The sequence below is a fragment of the Mustelus asterias genome, chromosome 19 (genome assembly GCF_964213995.1).
Source record: "Mustelus asterias chromosome 19, sMusAst1.hap1.1, whole genome shotgun sequence".
NCBI lineage: Eukaryota > Metazoa > Chordata > Chondrichthyes > Carcharhiniformes > Triakidae > Mustelus > Mustelus asterias.
Window position 1 is genome coordinate 28,776,634 of NC_135819.1, and position 17,086 is coordinate 28,793,719.

Genomic DNA, 17,086 nt, shown 5'->3' on the forward strand with positions numbered 1-17,086 from the left:
TAGAGTGGAGTAGAATTAGACAGAAATAGAGAGAATGAGACAGAGATAAAGAGACAGAGAAATAGAGAATAGAGAAGGGGCATAGACAGGGGGACAGAAGAATACAGAGATGATACAAGCAGGTGAAGAGAAATAAAATGACTCGATGGGCCGAATGGCCTCTTTCTGTACTGTAGGGTTTCTATGATTCTATGAAAAATAGAGGGACATGGAGGAGCAAAGACTGAGACACAACCAGTCTGTACAGCACAAGAAACAATACTTTTCACTGTATACTAATACATGCGAGAATCATAAATCAAATCAAAACCAGGGGTAGTAAAAGAGCAGATTTTAGAGAGAGTGAGAGGAAAGGGACACAGAGTGGGAAGCAAAACAGATAGCCATGGAGGTAAAGAGAAAGTTCTTATTGAGAGAGAAAGAGATACAGATAAGAAGGAAAAGAAACCGAGAGCGAGAAAGATATCAGGGGGAAGAATGAGAGCAGGACAGAGAAATGGAAGATAAAGGAATAGAGAGAGAAAGTTAGAAAGAATGTGTGAAAGAAGGATAATTAGGGGAGAGAGTGTGTGTGGCTGATGTTAGAGAGAGGGAGGAGGGATATGAAAGCAGCAATTAGAGGGAGGGAAATGCAGAGAGAGGGAGGAGGGTATAAATACAGAGAGGCTGTGGGGAGGAGAGGCTGCAGCAGTCTCCCACTCTCTCTCTCTCAGTGTCTGCCTCTCTCACAGGGTCTCTCTGTCTCTGTCCATGCTGAGCAGCAGCCAGTGGCCGGGAGGGATGCGGATCGCCAGGAGATCCCGGGAAAGAGCAGCCTGACCCCGGGCTCCGGACAGACTGAAGCCCCCAACCATTCACACCGAGAGCAGCCGAGATGAGGCGCTTGTGGGCGGCCGCCTGGGTGCTGCTGTCCCTGGGCAAGCCGCCCGGCTCAGCCGGTAAGTACTGCAGAGCCTGGAACCCAGCGGGGGAGCCTGCCCTCACCCTCTCTACCCTCACCCTCACCCTCTCTACCCTCACCCTCACTACCCTCACCCTCTCTACCCTCACCCTCACTACCCTCACCCTCTCTACCCTCACCCTCTCTACCCTCACCCTCTCTACTCTCGCCCTCTCTACCCTCATCCCCTCCTTCCCCTCACCCTCACCCCCTGCCTCCCCTCACCCCCTCCCTCCCCTCACCCCCATTCCCTCACCCCCCTCCCCTCACCCCCTTCTTCCCCCCTCCCCTCACCCCCAATCCCTGCCCTCACCCTCACCCCCTCCCTCCCCTCACCCCCATCCCCTCACCCCCCTCCCCTCACCCCCTTCCTCCCCCTCCCCTCACCCTCAACCCCCTCCCCTCACCCCCATCCCCTCACCCCATCCCCTCACCCCCTTTCTCCCCTCACCCTCACCTCCTTCCTCCCCTCACCCTCACCCCCTTCCTCCCCTCACCCTCAACCCCCTCCTCTCACCCCCTCCCTCTCCTCACCCCCTCCCTCCCCTCACCCCCTCTCTCTCACCATTACCCCCTCCCTCCCCTCACCCCCTCCCTCTCACCATTACCCCCTCCCTCCCCTCACCCTCTCCCTCCCCTCACCCTCACCCCCTCCCTCCCCTCACCCCCATCCCCTCACCCCCCTCCCCTCACCCCACCCCCTTCCTCCACCTCCCCTCACCCTCAACCCCCTCCCCTCACCCCCATCCCCTCACCCCCATCCCCTCACCCCCATCCCCTCACCCCCTTTCTCCCCTCACCCTCACCTCCTTCCTCCCCTCACCCTCACCCCCTTCCTCCCCTCACCCTCAACCCCCTCCTCTCACCCCCTCCCTCTCCTCACCCCCTCCCTCCCCTCACCCCCTCTCTCTCACCATTACCCCCTCCCTCCCCATACCCCCTCTCGCTCACCATTACCCCCTCCCTCCCCTCACCCTCTCCCTCCCCTCACCCTCACCCCCTCCCTCCCCTCACCCTTCCTATCCTCACCATCTCCTCCCTACCCCCTGCCCTCGTCCCCCCGCCCTCGCCCTCGCCCCCCCTCCTGCCCTCTCCCCCCGCTCCTGCCCTCGCCCCCCTCCTGCCCCCGCCTCCCCTCCTGCCCCCGCCCCCCCTCCTGCCCCCGCCCCCCCTCCTGCCCTCGCCCCTCCCGCCCTCACCCCTCCTGCCCTCGCCCCTCCCGCCCTCACCCCTCCCGCCCTCACCCCTCCTGCCCTCACCCCTCCCGCCCTCACCCCTCCTGCCCTCACTCCTTCACTCTCTATTTCTAGAGTTATCCCTGAGTTTGGGAAGTTTGTGGTCTTTGATGTAAGTCCACAAAGTGGGAACATTGAATCCACTGGATCCAGTTGGATCTCTGCTCTTGCCCCTGAGAAAGGGTAACATCACCGCCATCATGCTCCATGGAAGCCTGGAACTGACCAATCGCAGGGAGAGAGAACTGGATGGGCTATAGCAACAAACCAACCAATCACAGGGGCAGACTGATCAAACAGACCAATCAAAGGAGACAACAACTGGACAGGGGGCATCAAACTGGCCAATCACAGGGGATGAATTAACTGGGCCAGGGAGCTGATGGGGAGGGAGATCTGGGATCTGGAATAGCGGCAGGTTGGGGAGTGACCCTCCGTCCACGTGTTTACAGCCACTGTTTACACTGATGTTCTCACCTCACCCCACAAAATGCATGCCCCACAATGACCTCATTTGAAATACCATTTTAATTTAACATTTGTTCGAGGGTTATATTTTATGTACAGATAACATGTTAAAAAGTAGCCTTGTCTCTCGTTATGTTAGATTGGAGTGAAAGTGGATTGAACTTTGCAGTCAGAAATGTTTGATAGGCATTTTGGTGACAAGTAGATTGTGCGGGATTGATGCACTCGGCACTGGTTGTAATTTGAATTCCTGTTTATCTCCTTTTCAGGATCCATAGGTGGGCGTGGGGTGAGGCGGCACTGTGAGTCTGGAGCCTGTAACCCTCGGCTGGGGAACCTGGCAGCCGGCAGAGAGCTCCGAGCCAGCAGCACGTGTGGCATGAACTCCACGGAGCTCTTCTGCTCGTATTCAGGGAGGGGCTGTGAGGATCCACCCAGATGTGAGAAGTGCAGCGGGACACATGGGCACCCAGCCATGGCCATGACTGATTCCTCATTCCGGTTGCCCCACACCTGGTGGCAGTCAGCGCCAGGGAGCTACAAGGAAACCATCCAGCTGGATCTGGAGACCTACTTTTACTTCACCCACCTCATTATGATCTTTAAGTCTCCCAGGCCTGCCGCCATGATTCTGGAACGTTCCCAAGACTTTGGTTCCACTTGGAAACCCTACAAGTATTTTGCCACAAACTGTAGTGACACCTTTGGGCTACCCGATGATCAGAATGGGATTGGGGCGATTTGTACTTCCAGATATTCAAATCCACTTCCCTGTTCCCGAGGAGAGGTAAGGATCTTCCCCATATTTAGCAGAATGATACTGATTTGTGGTGGACAGACTTGTCGGTAGAATCTGTTTAAGATAGAAAGATAGATTAGATAGAGAGACTCAGTCTAGGTTTGTATCTCTTGGAGTTTAGAAGAGTGAAGGGTGACCTTATTCAAACATATCAGATCCTTAGAGGGTTTGACAGGGTAGGTGGTGAGATGTTTTCACTAGTGGGAGAGTCTTGAGCAAGAGGACCGAGCTACAAGGTAGAGAGCCGCTCATTTAAAACAGGCGCATAGAAATTTCTTCCCGCAGAGGGTGGTGAATCTCTGGAATTAAAGTTTATTTAAACTTTCACAGTATCACAAGTAGGCTTACATTAATACTGCAATGAAGTTACTGTGAAAATCCCCTCGTCGCCACACTCTAGCACCTGTTCGGGTGCACTGAGGGAGAATTTAGCATGGCCAATGTACCCAACTAGCACATCTTTCAGACTGTGGGAGGAAACCGGAGCACCCGGAGGAAACCCACGCAGACACGGGGAGAATGTGCAGACTCCACACAGAGGTGACCCAAGCCAGGAATTGAACCCAGGTCCCTGGCGCTGTGAGGCAGCAGCACTAACCACTGTGCCACTGTGCCGTCCATACTCTGCTTCCAGAGATGGTGGAGGCTGGATCATTAGAAGTATTCAAAGTGGAGGTGGATAAATATTTGATAGATTGAGGAATAGAGGGCGATGGGGAAATGGTACAGAAAAGGAGTAGAGGCCAGTGTAGATCAGCCATGATCGTATTGAATGGCAGGGCAGGCTCGAAGGGCCTAGTGGCCAACTCCTGCTTGTTTTTTTGTGTTCTTGTGAAACAGATTGCATTTATATAGCACCTTTCACATCCTTGGGACATCCCAAAATGCTTCAGGGTCAATGAAGTATTTTTGGAATGAAGTTACCGTTGTAATGCAGGGAAGTGGAGGCAGCTTTTTAACACAGTTTATGATCCTCCAAACAGCAGTGGAAAACAATGACCACTTAGGCAGTTTGTTGATGATGTTCCTTGAGCGACTGGCCAGATATCTTCTGTTTTTCGTCAAACCTTCCACATCCACCCGAAAGGGCAGTTGGAGCCTCGGTTTACCATCCCAACCAGAAAATGGCACCTCCAACAGTGCAGCACTCCTTCAGGCCTGCAGTGGGAATCCCAGCCATCTGCTGAAATCTGAAATGAAACTGAAATCCACCACCCACAAGCCTGAGTGATTTAAGCAAAGTGCTGATGTATCCCGTGGCACAGTTGGTAGCACACTCACCTCTGAGACAGTCGGTTCTGGGTTCAAATCCCACTCCAGGATTTGAGCACACAAATTCAGGCTGACACCCCAATGTGATACCAAGGGAACGCTGCACTGTTGGAGGTACTGGCTTTTGACTGAATAATAAACCGTCTGCCCCCTGAGGAGGATGTTAAAAGAAACCATGGTGGTATTTTGAAGAGGAACAGGATAGTTCCACCCAGTGTGCTGGCCAATATTTATACCTCAATCAACATCACACCAAACAAATGATCACATTGCTGTTTGTGGGATCTTACTGTGCACTGATTGGCTGCTGGTTTTCCTACATTTTAACTTCATTGGCTGTAAACCGCTCTGAGACATACAACATGCAGTACACATGTTACAGTGCACGAAAAGTGACACGTCTAACTTTATCCTCCATATCTATCACTGACTCTATATTAGCGGTGACACTCATGTAATTTGTGCATTATGATTGGTGGTTATGCTCAGGGAAGGACAGGCATTTGCCTTTAGGTTGAGTTACAAATGGGCATAATCTTCTCTGGCCCACATTGGCGATCTTTCTCCAAGGTGTCATTCATTCAAGACAGAGATGAGGAGATTTTCTTTCTCTTGAGGGTCTTAACTCTCTGAAACTCTCTTCCTCAAAAGGCAGAGGGAGCAGAGTCTTTGAATATTTGAAGACAGAGTGAGATTGCTTCATGAGTAACGAGGTGGGGGGGGGGAAGGATATTGGGGGTGGGCAGGAATGTGGGGTTGAAGTTCAGATCAGCCATGGTCTCATTGAAATGGAGGGACCGAGTGGCGCACTCCTGCTCCTAGTTTGTATGTTCCTCTCGATGTTCTTTTCTCTAATGAGAACAGTCCTGGCTTCTCCAATGTACCCGTAAAATTGAAATCCCTCATCGCTGGAACCATCCTTCTGAATCTTTTCTGCACCCTCTCTAAAGCCTTCACATCCTCCCTAAATTACACTGCTCAGAACTCCACACGATGGCTGGAATTCTCCAATGTCATTCACCCCGCTGTCAGCAAGAACGGAGAATTTGGCACACAGCCATTCACAGCAGCGGGACCAGAGAATCCCAGCCGCGCATGGGTGAGGCTGGAGAATCCCGGCTGATCCTCCGGTTGAGACTGCGCTGGGAAACATATTGCCGAGTACAATCAGGAAGAAGCCAAGTTTTACAAATGCATCCAGAGCCAAGAGGATAACAGCAGTAAGATCAGAAACTGAAACAGGACAGCCTGTGTGTGGAGGTGGAAGTTGTGGCAGGTTTCTTAGTGAATATTTTGCATCTGTGTTAACAGGTCAGTAAGAGTCTTAACAACACCAGGTTAAAGTCCAACAGGTTTATTTGGTAGCAAATACCATTAGCTTTCGGAGCGCTGCTCCTTCGTCAGATGGAGTGGAAATGTGCTCTCAAACAGGGCACAGAGACACAACATCAAGTTACAGAATACTGATTAGAATGTGAATCCCTACAGCCAACCAGATCTTAAAGATACAGACAATGTGGGTGGAGGGAGCATTAAGCACAGGTTAAAGAGATGCGTATTGTCTCCAGACAGGATAGCTCGCAAGTCCAGGAGGCAAGCTGTGCGGGTTACTGATAATGTGACATAAATCCAACATCCCGGTTTAGGCCATCCTCATGTGTGTGGAACTTGGCTATCAGTTTCTGCTCAGCGACTCTGCGCTGTCATGTGTTGTGAAGGCCGCCTTGGAGAACGCTTACCTGAAGATCAGAGGCTGAATGCCCGTGACTGTTGAAGTGCTCCCCACAGGAAGAGAACAGTCTTGCCTGGTGATTGTCGAGCGGTGTTCATTCATCCGTTGTTGTAGCGGAGAGGCTACGACAACGGATGAATGAACACCGCTCGACAATCACCAGGCAAGACTGTTCTCTTCCTGTGGGGGAGCACTTCAGCGGTCACGGACATTCAGCCTTGGATCTTCAGGTAAGCGTTCTCCAAGGCGGCCTTCACAACACATGACAGCGCAGAGTTGCTGAGCAGAAACTGATAGCCAAGTTCCGCACACATGAGGATGGCCTAAACCGGGATGTTGGATTTATGTCACATTATCAGTAACCCGCACAGCTTGCCTCCTGGACTTGCGGGCTGTCCTGTCTGGAGACAATACGCATCTCTTTAACCTGTGCTTAATGCTCCCTCCACCCACATTGTCTGTATCTTTAAGATCTGGTTGGCTGTAGGGATTCGCATTCTAATCAGTATTCTGTAACTTGATTTTGTGTCTCTGTGCCCTGTTTGAGAGCAGATGTCCACTCCATCTGACGAAGGAGCAGCGCTCCAAAAGCTAATGGTATTTGCTACCAAATAAACCTGTTGGACTTTAACTTGGTGTTGTTAAAACTCTTACTGTGTTCACCCCAGTCCAACGCCAGCATCTCCACATCTTAACAAGTCAGTGCAGACATTGTAGTTAAGGAGGAGGTCAGGGATTAGCACCTTAGAAAGTGGATCAACGGTCATGTATGCCAGGCTGTTAAAACAGACAAGGGAAGGAATGCCAGACGCTCTGACCATCATTTTCCGAAGGCTACAGGTATGGTACTGGAGGACAGATAACAGTGTCTAAAACGGGAGAAAGCTCAATTAGGCCAGTCAGCCAAACCTCGGAGCAGTGAAAATTGTTGGGAAATGTTCCAAGGGGCAATATTCCTTATCATTTCAAAAGGCACGGATTAACCAAAGATAGTCAACATGAATTTGTTAAAGAAATGTCATGTCTGACTAACCTGATTGAATTTTTTGAGATTTACGTAGTTTGTGCGGATTTTAACAGTGTCAGACTGGTCAGAAGACAAATGTCCATGGGATCCACTGGTAAGCAGCAATTTGGATCCAAGACTGGCTGAGTGGCAGGAAGCAAAGGGTTAACGTCAGTGGGTGCTTTTTGTGACTGGGAAGTTGTTTGTACCGGGCTCAGTATTGGGCCCTGTGCTGATCATGGGTATAGATCAACAATGTCGACATTAAGATAGGAGTTATGATTCAGAAATTGGTGGATGGTACAGAAATTGGCTGTGTGGTTGACATTGAAGATGGAAGCTGTAGACTGCAGGAAGAGATCAGTGGATTGGTCAGGTGGACAGAAACGTGGCAAGTGGAACTCAATCTAGAGAGGTGTGAGATGATGCATTTGGGGAGGGTTAACAAGGCAGGGGATACACAATAAATGGGAAGGTATTGAAAAGTGTGAGGAACACTGGGTTCTCGGAATGCATGCCCACAGATCCCTGAAGGTAGCAGGACAAATGGATAAGATGGTTATGAAGTTGTATGAAATACATGTCAATATAAGCTGAGTAGAAGAATATAAGATTATGCTAGATCTGGATAAACACTGATTAGGTTGCAGCTAGAGTATATCAGAGAGTTCCAGTCATCACATAGGAAAGATATGATCACACTGGAGGGGGCACAAAAGACATCTTAAGAGGATGTTACCAGGAATAAAGAATTTTAGCGTTGACAAGACTTTTGAATGGACCTACCTCGCATTAAATTGATCTTTCTCTACACCCTAGCTATGACTGTAACACTACATTCTGCACTCTCTCGTTTCCTTCTCTATGAATGGTATGCTTTGTCTGTATAGCGTGCAAGAAACAATACTTTTCACTGTATACTACTACAAATGACAATAATAAATCAAATCAAAGTGATTGGATTTAATTTAGGGCGGTACAGTGGCACAGTGGTTAGCACTGCTACCTCATAGCGTCAGGGACCCGGATTCAATTCCGGTCTTGGGTCACTGTCTGTGTGGAATTTGCACGTTCTCCCCATGTCTGCGTGGGTTTCCTCCAGGTGTTCTGGTTTCCTCCCACAGACCAAAGATGTGCAGGTTAGGTGGATTGGCTGTGGTAAATTGACCCTAGTGTCAGGGAAATTAGCAGGGTAAATGTGTGGGGTTACGGGAATAGGGCCTGGGTGGGATTGTGGTCGGTACAGACTCGATGGGCCGAATGGCCTCCATCTGCACTGCAGGGATTCTATGATTCTATGAATTAAGGTGTTTAAAATTGAGGGGCTTGGATAGAGTGGATGGGATGGGCCTCATTCTCTGAGCAGAGAGGCAGGTGACATGGTGGGACATGGATTTAAAGTCATTGGCAGATGGGTTGAGGAGTAATGGCAGCACAGGTTCCATGAGAGGGCAGCTGTTAGGCAGCCAGCAATGGAGAGAGACTGGGAGGTGAAGGAGTTGGTGCTCAGATCCATGTTCTGAACAGTGTGTGAGCTCTGACAGAGAAAAGACATCTTTTCTCTAGGGTTTCTATGATTTCTATGAATCTCATTGTCAAAGGGAAGATTGTTAGAAGTTGTGTAAAAGATCATTCACTGTGACTGTGTCATAATCTTCTTAACGTAAAAATGTCACCATTTAGGGACTGTCAATCATTCGTTTCTTCATGGGAAGGATTTGTAATTCAGTTATGTCTAAGTATTATGTTTTAAAACATGGGCATGTTTTTAAAGGAATCACAGGCAGTGTGGTGGGAGGTTTGAAGTGCTCATCATTCCGTTTTTCTATTTCTTGCTGATAAGAACATGAAAATAGGACCAAGAGTAGGAAACTTGGCCCATCAAGCCTGCTCAGCCATTATGACCAGGGCCGATCTTCCACCTTAGCTTCACTTTCTTGCCCACTCCCCAAATCTCTGAGAGTGGAAATCTGTCTACCCCAGCCACTAAGGGAGCATCCACAAGCCTCGGGGCTGGGGAATTCCAAATATTCAGAACCCTTTGCGTGAAGAAATTTCTCTTCATCTCAGTTCTAAATGTTTGACTTTTATCCTGAAATTGTGACGCCATGTTTTAAGGTCCCCCAGCCAGGAGGAAACAGTCACTCAGTGTCTACCCTGTCAGGCCCCTTCAGAATCTTGTACGCTTCAGTGAGATTGCCTCTCATTCTTCTAAACACCAAAAAGCGTAGGGCTGGTTTACTCAGCCTCTCATCCTGGGTCAACCTTCTCATTCCAGGAACCAACCCAGGGCATTTATTTTTAATCAGTCATGGGATGAGGTATTGGCAAAGTCAGCATTCATTGCCCATCCTGAATTGCCCTTGAGAAGGTGGTGGTGAGTTGCCTTCCTGAACTGCTGCAATCCCCACAGTGTAGGTACACCCACAGTGGGAGGGAGTTCCAGGACTTTGACCCAACGACAGTGAAGGAGCATTAATAAAGTTCCAAATCAGATTGGCGAGTGGCTTGGAGGGGGATTTCCATCTGCTCTTGCCAAGGGATGTTTTGTTACAGTTCTACAGGATGTTGGTGTGACCACATCTGGAACACCATACAGTTTTTGTCTCCTAAAATGTTTAGGATTTATATATTTAGGATATAAATACATCAGAAACTGTTCAGAGAAGGGTCACTCAACTGGGATACCTGGGATGGGGGTTTATCTAATGAAGGAAGGTTGGACAGGTTAGGCCTGTGCACATTGGAGTTTAGAAGATTGAAAGATAATCTTATCGAAACTTATAAGATCCTCAGGAAGCTTGACAGGATGGAAAAGATGTTTGCCCTTTTGGGAGAGACTAGAACCAGGGGACACCATTTAAAAATAAGGGCTTTCCCATTTAAGACAGATGAGAAGGAATGTTTCCTCTCAGAGGGTCATGAATAAGACCATTAGAAACAGGAACAGGAGCAGCCATTTGGCCCCTCAAGCCTACTCCATCCTTCAATAGGATCCGACATTCCTCATGTCCACTTTCCTGCCCATGCCCCATAATCCTTGATTTTTTTACTAATCAGAATCTATCAATCTATCTATCTCAGTCTTCAACATACACAAGGACTCTGCTCCCACAGCTCTCTGTGGCAAGGAATTCCAAAGACTCTCAACCCTCTGAGAGAAGGAATTCCTCCTCATCTCAGTTTTAAACTGGTGCCCCTTTATTCTGAGACTATGGCTAACGAAGGAGTCAGAGGTTATCGGGTTAGGCAGGAATGTGGGGTTAAGGTTACGATCCAATCAGCCATGATCTTATTGAATGGTGGAGCAGGTCGAGGGGCCGAGTGGCCCACTCCTGTTCCTAATTCATATTTATATTTATTTATTCAGTTCCCTTTTGAAAGTTCCTATTCATTCTGTATACATTATTACATCAGGCAGTGTATTCCAGATCCTAACCACTCACTGTGTAGAAAGGATTTTCTTCAGCTCAGCCCTGGCTCTTTGCCAATCACTTTAAATCTATGATTATCGACCCTAGAATAGAATCCCTACAGTGCAGAAGGAGGCCATTCGGCCCATTGAACATGCACCAACAACAATCCCACCCAGGCCCTATTCCCTTAACCCCATTAATCCCCCTAACCTACACATCTTGGGATACTAAGAGACATGGCCAATCAACCTAATCTGCACATCTTTGGAGTGTGGGAGGAAACCCACGCAGACACAGAGAGAACGTGCAAACTCCACACAGAGACTGACCCAAGCTGGGAATTGAACCCGGGTCCCCGGCGCTGTGAAGCAGCAGAGCTAACCACTGTGCCACCGTTGCCACCCTTTATCCACTGGAATCAGTTTCTCCTTATTTACTCCATCTAAATCCTTTGTGATTTTGAATGCCTCGATCAGATATCCTGTTAGCTTTCTCTCCTATAGAAGAAATATCCCAACTTCTCCAATCTCTGTAACCTCTTGTAGAATCCCTACACTGCAGAAGTAGGCCATTTGGTCCATCAAGTCTGCACCAACTCTCCGATCCCTGGAACTATTCTAGTGAATCTCCTCTGTTCCTGTTTCAAGATTTTCACAATCGTTCCTTAAGTAAAGTGCCCAGAATTGAACACTGGTACAGCTGAGACAGAGGCAGTGTGTTGTATAGCTGTAGCATAACTTTCAAACATTTAAGTTTATTTATGAGTCACAAGTAGGCTTACATTAACACTGCAATGAAGTTACTGTGAAAATCCCCTAGTCGCCACACTCCGGTGCCTGTTCGGACGCACTGAGGGAGAATTTAGCATAGTCAATGCACCCTAACCAGCACATCTTTTGGACCGTGGAAGGAAACCGGAGCACCTGGAGGAAACACGTGCAGACTCTGCACAGACAGTGACCCGAGCTGGGAATCGAACACGGGTCCCTGGCACTGCGAGGCAGCAGTGCTAATCACTGTGCTACCATTCTGCTAATAAAGCCAAGAATCCCATATGCTTTATCAACAAATTAACCCCACAGGATCTCCAGCCTAGAAAAGGTTACACATCACCACCAGCTGTTTTTTACCCCTTTTAAAAATTGTATCAGTTAGTTCAGAACGAAGGGGCGATAGTATTTGTTGACTGGGGGATGGGTATCTGTGAACCTTCCACCAATAAAATAAATAATGGCGTATTGCTGTATTTAAGTTAGAAAGAGTCAGCCTAGGAACAGAACACAAAAGTTGCAGAGGACAACCTGCAGCCTCCGTGCATCCTGTAATGTTGAGTTGTGCCGTGCAGTCATTCTGTCGTGGTAAACACTCATCAATTCTCAGCTTTTGGGAATTCCCTGGGAAGCTGGGTGAAATTACCGGTCGTTAGTTTGCACACTTCTCCCTGAAATGCGGCACATGTGGTAATTCCAGCCCAGTGACCAACTGCAAATTTGCACACACTTCACTTCAAAGAATGGGATTGCTTCAGGGTGCGAGTCAGGAAGGGAATGAAGAATTTGAAAAGAATTCTGAAACATGTTACCTCATGCTCTGGGCACAGCAGTGATTATACACTCTATATGTTGCTGCTGTTTTTGACAAAGTTGAAAAATACTTCACATTTATCACCCTCACTGACTCACCGCCTTGTTGCTACGGAGACGGGGCTTCATAATAAGCTGCTCAGCTCCAAATCGAATGGTCGACAGGTGTAGGGTACACACCAAATTCTGTCTGCTAGACAAAAAGATCCAGTGATTCTCCCCCTGGTTTATTTCCAATGCAGACCCCTTATCTGGGGGACCCTCGAGCCTCAATATAAGTCAAGGGGAGCCGATGATCTACTGGTATTATCACTAGACTATCCAGAAACACAGCTAACGTTCTGGGGACCCGGGTTCGAATCTCGCCACAGCAGATGGTGGAATTTGAATTCAATAAAAAAAATCTGGAATTAAGAATCTTCTGAAGACCATGACCATTGTCGATTGTTGGAAAAACCCATCTGGTTCACTAATGTCCTTTCAGGAAGGAAATCTGCCGCCCTTACCTGGTCTGGCCCACATTTGACTCCAGAGCTATAGCAATGTGGTTGACTCTCAACTGCCCACCAAAGGTAACTAGGGATGGGCAATAAATGCTGGCCAGCCAGCGATGCCCATGTCCCACGAATGAATAAAAAAATTGTCTCAGGGGTGTGGTTGGGGGAGGCCTGATAGACCTCAAGGGCCAGCTAGCGTATTGGTATTAGGGCTCCCCCCCACTCCCCCCCCACCCCTCCATACTCTCCAGCTAGCTCACAATGTCCACCACCCCCCACACAGATTTATGCTTTCCAGTCTCACGTCGTTCCTCTATAGTCCTGCGTGCCCCACCCTGTACAGCTAGTACCTTCACAGGTACAATGGGTAATGGTGTGCTATTTGACTAGGTGAGTCATCACACCTGATAACCGAGCAGCCATGATATGCAATAGGGATTGCCGGATGGTGACCAGCCGTGTGAGCGCCCCCAGCTGGTCCAGGGATGAATTCCTCTTCTCTCCAGTTCTCTGTGGGTCTGACTCACAGCGCCACCCTCCCCAACACAGGGAGGACAAGGAGGCAGGTCCTGAATTCATCCCAGCTGGGATAGGCATCAGCCAGTATCATTGGTACCAATCTCACCCACACCAGCTGTCCAGCCAACTGACCCTCCCGAGTTGTTGTGGCACTGTGCACTTTTCTCTGCATGTTGTGGTCTGGAGCTATGGACAGTGATGGTCGAGGCTCCTTCCATCACATGGCTAACCAGGAACCTCTTCCACTCTTACTGGCTGCTCTGTGTGTTGGAAGGTTAATACTCCGCCTGTTTGGCCATGTTATGGATGCATCTTCATGGCCATTGAGTTCTAGGCCGGAATTTTCGCGGCCGGGCTAGATATTCCCGCCTTAAGTCAATGGATGTTCAACTGCTTCTCCCAGTTTTCTGTCCCACCTGCGATGGGTCCCACTGTGGGAGGGATCGGAAAATCCTGGCCCTGCAGTGGAATTTGAACCCAGGGCAGGGATGCTCGCCACTACATCATCGATCCTCTCCTGGTCCAGGGAAAGTGAAGCAAATGGACATCAGCAACCACCTCCCCCCCCCACCCTCCCCCGCACCGCCCCCCCACCCCCCCTCCCCCGCACACCCCCCCACCCTCCCCCACCACCCTCCCCAGCACCGCCCCCCCACCCCACCCTCCCGCGCACCACCCCCCACCCTCCCCCGCACCGCCCCCCCCACCCTCCCCCGCACCGCCCCCCCCACCCTCCCCGCACCGCCCCCCACCCTCCCCCGCACCGCCCCCCCACCCTCCCCCACACCGCCCCCCCACCCTCCCCCGCACCGCCCCCCCACCCTCCCCTGCACCGCCCCCACACCCTCCCCACACCGCCCCCCCACCCTCCCCCACACCGCTCCCCCGCACCCCCCCCACCCCACCCTCCCCCGCACCGCCCCCCACCCTCCCCCGCACCACCCCCCCACCCTCCCCCGCACCGCCCCCCCGCACCGCCCCCCCACCCTCCCCCGCACTGCCCCCCCCCCTCCCCCGCACCGCCCCCCCCACCCTCCCCCGCACCGCCCCCTGACTCCCATAGCTGTTTTGGAGGAGAAAGTTCCAGATTTCCACTTGCCATTGTATGAAGCAGCGCTTCCTAACATCACTCCTCAACAGCCTGCCTCGAATTGGAAGCTTCAGCCCCTTGTTCGGGCCTGTCTATACCAGAGGAAATAGTTTCTCTCAGTCTGTCCCATTAATTCCTTTAATCATTTTACACACCTCTTAATCAGCCCTTAATCTTCCATGCTCAAGGGGATAGAAGCCAGTTTTATGCAACTTTCCCTCATAATTTAACCCTTTCAGCCTTAAGATCTTTCTGGTGAATTAGTGTTGCACCTCCCCCCTGAGGTGAGGAGACCCAAGCTGAACACAGTTCACCCAGACGAGGTCTGACCGAGGCTCTGCCCAACAGAAATGTCACAAAATGCGGCAGACATAGAGCTGCATTTACGTAGTGCCTTTCACAGCCTTAATGCCAATATTTATTTGAGCTGATGAGTGCCTGATGTGTAGCCATCATTGCGATGTAGCAGCCACCTTGTGTAAAGGAGGTTTCCACATACAGCAATAGCCAGATAATTGGTTATAGGTGTTAACTGTTGAAGGTGTTAAATATTGACCAGACCACGGGAGAACCTCCACTCTCCTGGCTCCCACTACAGCAACCCCACCTCCTCCAGATTCTTCGATAAGCTCTTGTCATGGAATATCGTACTCCTTTAGTAATGGTCGCAATATTGTCTCAAATCTCAGGAGGGGAATGCCTGACAGGTGGAAATGCTGCCACTGAGCCATAACTGTCTCAACTGCAAGAAGTCTCACAACACCAGGTTAAAGTCCAACAGGTTTATTTGGTATCACGAGCTTTCAGAGCGCTGTTCCATCCTCAGGTGAGTGGATGAAGGAGCAGTGCTCCGAAAACCCGTGATACCAAATAAACCTGTTGGACTTTAACCTGGTGTTGTGAGACTTCTTACTGTGTTCACCCTAGTCCAACGCCGGCATCTCCACATCTTCTCCACCGCAACATCCTTTCCCAGCTCAGTTTGAGGACAGTGCTTTTGGGGCAGCTTAGATAGTGAACAACTTTCACAAGCGAGTTCTTCACATGGAAAACAGGAAACAATTCAAATCACAAACATTTCACTCCTATCTCCAAATCTCTTTTATCCAGTTTTATTTTTAACTCTTAACGTTCAGCCAGTGGTCTTTGGTGTGAATTTATATAGGGTCATATAATCTTCCAGCAAACACGGAGGCCATTCAGCCCATCGTGTGTCTGTCTGTTCTGTCCTGCTAACCAGCTTGTTGCCCACAGCTCTGCATTTTCTTTTCCCTTTTCTAGTTATCCAAGTCCCTCTTGAAAGTTACAATCGATCGACTTCGGGTTCTCTCCGGCAGTGCATTCCACATCACACTTTATTTCCCGGTTGGTCTTTTAGCAATCATCTTGAATCTGTCGGCTGGATTTTCCAGCCTTCCCACCAGTGGGATTTTCCAGTCCCACCAATGGCATTCCGCCATGGCAAGTTTCCCGACAGCGCAACCAGCAAGCAACACAAAACAGCATTGACATCGGCGGGACTGGAAGATCCCACCGATGGCCAACCGCTGGCAAGCACAGCGGAGGAGTGGAAAATCCCACCCTGTGTCCTTAATTCTTCTGCCAGTTTCCCTGATATACTGAGGTCAAAATCCTTTGAAATTGTGAACGCCTTTATCAAATTCTCCAGTTAAACCTCTCTGCTCCAGGGACAACAATCCCGGCTTCCCCAGCCTCCTCACATAACTGAGATCTGCCACCATTCCAGTAAATCTCCACTGCACCCTCTGCAAGCTCTTCACGTCAGGTATAAGGCCCTCTCTAGAAGAAGCCAGGTCCTGTCAGTCCCTGCAGTGTTCACACAGTCCTTGTACTCTACACATGGACAGGGAATCTGTGTCACACTGCGCACCAGGAGGTGTTCCATGCAGGAAAGAAATGGACTTGCCCGACACTAACTCATTCTCCCCTCCCACTAAATTCAGTCGCTGGGGAGATGGGGATAGAGGGCAGGAGATAATTGGGGCCATTCAGCCCCCATTTTAAACTCATGTATTATGTCCCTATTTTAATATTTTTATTGTAAATGTTTCTGTCCACATTTGGGGTGGGGCTGCCCATGTAAACGTGTCACGCTGTGATTACACTTTTCTGCCAATTGTGGCACGGGTTTTCATTGTGACTGTAAACTTTATCATGGAAAGTTGATGGAAATGGAACCTGCTGTTCCAATCTGTATAGTGATCTAATATCCACCAGTCTGAGCAATATCTTGTGTCTATGTTAAAATCATGTCGCTTTCATTGCGGAAGCAGAAATTAAGCAAATCCTATACTTAACAGAATGGATAAACGCAGGAATTACAAACTAAATATAAATTATATTGGGGGGCGGGTGGCAGGGTGGCACAGTGGTTAGCACTGCTGCCTCACAGCGCCAGGGACCTGGGTTTGATTCCCGGCTTGGGTCACTGTCTGTGTGGAGTCTGCACATTCTCCTTGTGTCTGCGTGGGTTCCCTCCGGGTGCTCCGGTTTCCTCCCACACTCCAA

The 17,086-nt window shown here is 49.7% G+C and overlaps 1 protein-coding gene across 2 annotated transcripts in view; it reads left to right on the plus strand.

Moving 5' to 3' along the window:
* Nucleotides 1-636: 636 nt before the first annotated feature.
* ntn4 (netrin 4) overlaps nucleotides 637-17,086 on the plus strand; it is a 49,357-nt gene continuing 32,907 nt past the window's right edge. Inside the window, exons 1-2 of one of the 2 annotated variants that reach the window (XM_078234686.1) lie at nucleotides 637-938; nucleotides 2,913-3,430. In XM_078234686.1, the coding sequence (XP_078090812.1) occupies nucleotides 875-938; nucleotides 2,913-3,430 (582 nt within the window). In that variant the 5' untranslated portion in view covers nucleotides 637-874. The remainder of the gene's footprint in view (nucleotides 939-2,912; nucleotides 3,431-17,086) is intronic. The other variant, XM_078234687.1, reaches the window with a different exon arrangement.